General features: G+C 32.2%; 1 protein-coding gene across 1 annotated transcript in view; it reads left to right on the top strand.

The window, feature by feature from the left end:
- Positions 1-1,234: 1,234 nt before the first annotated feature.
- Positions 1,235-2,500, top strand: part of unc80 (unc80, NALCN channel complex subunit) — a 198,815-nt gene continuing 197,549 nt past the window's right edge. The window contains 2 exon segments of the mRNA XM_068348348.1: positions 1,235-1,655; positions 2,297-2,345. Of these exon segments, the coding sequence (XP_068204449.1) occupies positions 1,567-1,655; positions 2,297-2,345 (138 nt within the window). The 5' untranslated portion in view covers positions 1,235-1,566.

The following is a 2,500-nucleotide window of genomic DNA, read 5'->3' as shown; positions in this document are numbered from 1 at the left end:
CTGATTGGGCATGAGTCAGCTTAGCTGGAAGTATAGTATAGTATAGTATAGTATAGTATAATATAGTATAGTATAGCACAGTATAGTATAGTATAAGAAATTAAAAGGAAGATTTTTATAGGGTCCAAAATCAGACGATAGTTGATGTTCAGGGGTCCACGCCAGACCCCTTTAAATCGTTGTATGTATGATCCACTCTAAACAGGTTAGTAATAAAAAAAAATGGTATTTGTTTGCCCCCTTGTTACAAGAGTTGTCTGAGTTGAATCTTGCATTAATATTAAGAGGCAATGGCTTGTAATTTGAGTAACGTATGGTGGCAAGATTCTAAAATCCTTCATGGAAATGTAACTGAAATGTAATAATCCCTTTTATCACTAAAAGGATAGAAAAAAAACTCTAATTCAAATTTTTTTTTATCTAATTACCACTTCAAAAGTTCAAACTTGCATCAAATGTTTTTTACGTTGAACAGATAGACATAAATCTCTTTTTGTATTTTGCATTTGAAAGATCTTTTAATGTTGTTACCGTTCTTGAAATACTTTATTTTAATGGTTTCTTACTTTTCGTATAGTTTACTTATTTCCTTATATCCTTTCCTCATTGGGTTATTTTCCCTGTTGGAGCCCTTGGGGTTATATCATCCTTTTTTCCAACTAGGGTTGTAGCTTAGCTAGGACTGTAATAATAATAATAATAATAATAATAATAATGATAATAATAATAATAATAATAATAATAATATATAAGCCACATAAGTGTAGAGATTGAATATATTCCTTAAGATTTATGTTAATTTTATTTGAAAGAATCTTCTATGTACCTTTAGATATGAATTTAACATTTACTCCGAAGCGAGGATTGTGTTTAACTTCTGCATGTAATTGTTAATTAATCATAAACTATTTTTTTTTTTGAGTGAAAGTTCCACATTTTCATTGCGTGAAGAGGGTGAGATATAGAAATGAATTCATAGGGAGAAATGTTATAATATCGATCATTATTATCAGGTATGAAAAGGGTGATAATATTTAAGAGGTGCAAGGGCTCATTTTCATGTGTAAAATGTAATTACTATTCGAACCAATTTCGTTATTTCTGAAGGAATAGATGTCACTAGATATAGAACAAATAAATCTAAAGTTGATAATACAAACCACAGAGTGAATTAAGAATAAACTTTCTATCCATTGCTATAGGTTACTGGAATCTCAGCTGATCAGCTAATGATCTTAGCTGGATTCTGTAGCAAGGAGAGAACAGTGAAGACATTTTCTGTAGAGTGGAATTCAGGCATTTATAGGTTTATTCACTAAGAATGAGGGATTCTCTTACCGAATACCAGTATTTGCTGTCCAAGGGAATCCAATGAACGAGCAAGGGGAAGAGAAAGAAGCTAATCAGCCCACTGCAGTAATTGCTGGAAAGAGAATCCAGGAATCCAGACATCCAAGATGAAGATCCCATGAAGAAAACGACGGTGTTTATAAAGACAAGAGAAAGCAGGGGACAAGGAAGAGGATTAATATCTAAATATAAGGAAGAGAGGAGGACCGGATAACCATGAAGAGGAAATCCATCGAGGATGTCTGGGAGAGAGAGGAACTGGCAGTTCCTCTACCCATCCAGACTTTTCTCTGGCGCCAGAGCAGGTAAGAGAAGATGAGGTCACTGGGAGGTCGGAATGTAAACAGAGCTGCTGCTACCTGTTGGGGGGGGGGGGGGGGGGGAATATACCTATAAGAGTGCATTTATGCTTATTCATATTCTAGATTGTGTTTGGTGTTTATGAAATAGATATATAGCTTGTTTAACTGTCTGTTGCAATTGCCTATTGTTATAAAAGATGATAACGTATTATGAAAAGAATCTCATAAGTGAATGTGATGGATATTTACTTAGTTTATACTTTGAAAGAAAAATGTTGAAGAAAAAACAATACATAATTATGTAATAAAATATGATTAAATTAACTTCTAACGAATGAAAATAACCAACATTTTTTCCTATAAATATTCAATATATTTTAGTAGATTCAAACATTTTGATTCATTCAATCTAATATTCATATTCATAACTATTCTCCAGTGAAAAAAAAAAATGATTTGCTCGACGCTTACATATATAATTCCATTTATACACAAACATAAATTTTGAATAGACTGTATTTTCATAGGACAAAATGATCCTACGTTGACAATCGTTCACATATAAATTAACAAACTAAAATACACATTTCTTATAGATTAATATCAATCTTAGATTATTAAATGATTTTTTTTTTCTTTTCCAGCCCTTTCATCAGACCTAAACTTGGCAAACTGCACGAGGCGACTTGTATGGTGAGTCCAACTATAAACGACGTAACTTAAACTAAAAAGGATTAGATCCCATTCAATGTCATAATGTCTATACCGACAAATATAAACATAAATTAACGCCCCAATACTTTCCCCATTTAACATCTTTGGCAGCACCAAGTGTTTTGTACGAAATG

This window comes from Palaemon carinicauda, chromosome 24 (genome assembly GCF_036898095.1).
Source record: "Palaemon carinicauda isolate YSFRI2023 chromosome 24, ASM3689809v2, whole genome shotgun sequence".
Lineage (NCBI taxonomy): Eukaryota > Metazoa > Arthropoda > Malacostraca > Decapoda > Palaemonidae > Palaemon > Palaemon carinicauda.
Note: the sequence above shows the minus strand (reverse complement) of the source record. Positions and strands in the feature narration are given on the sequence as shown.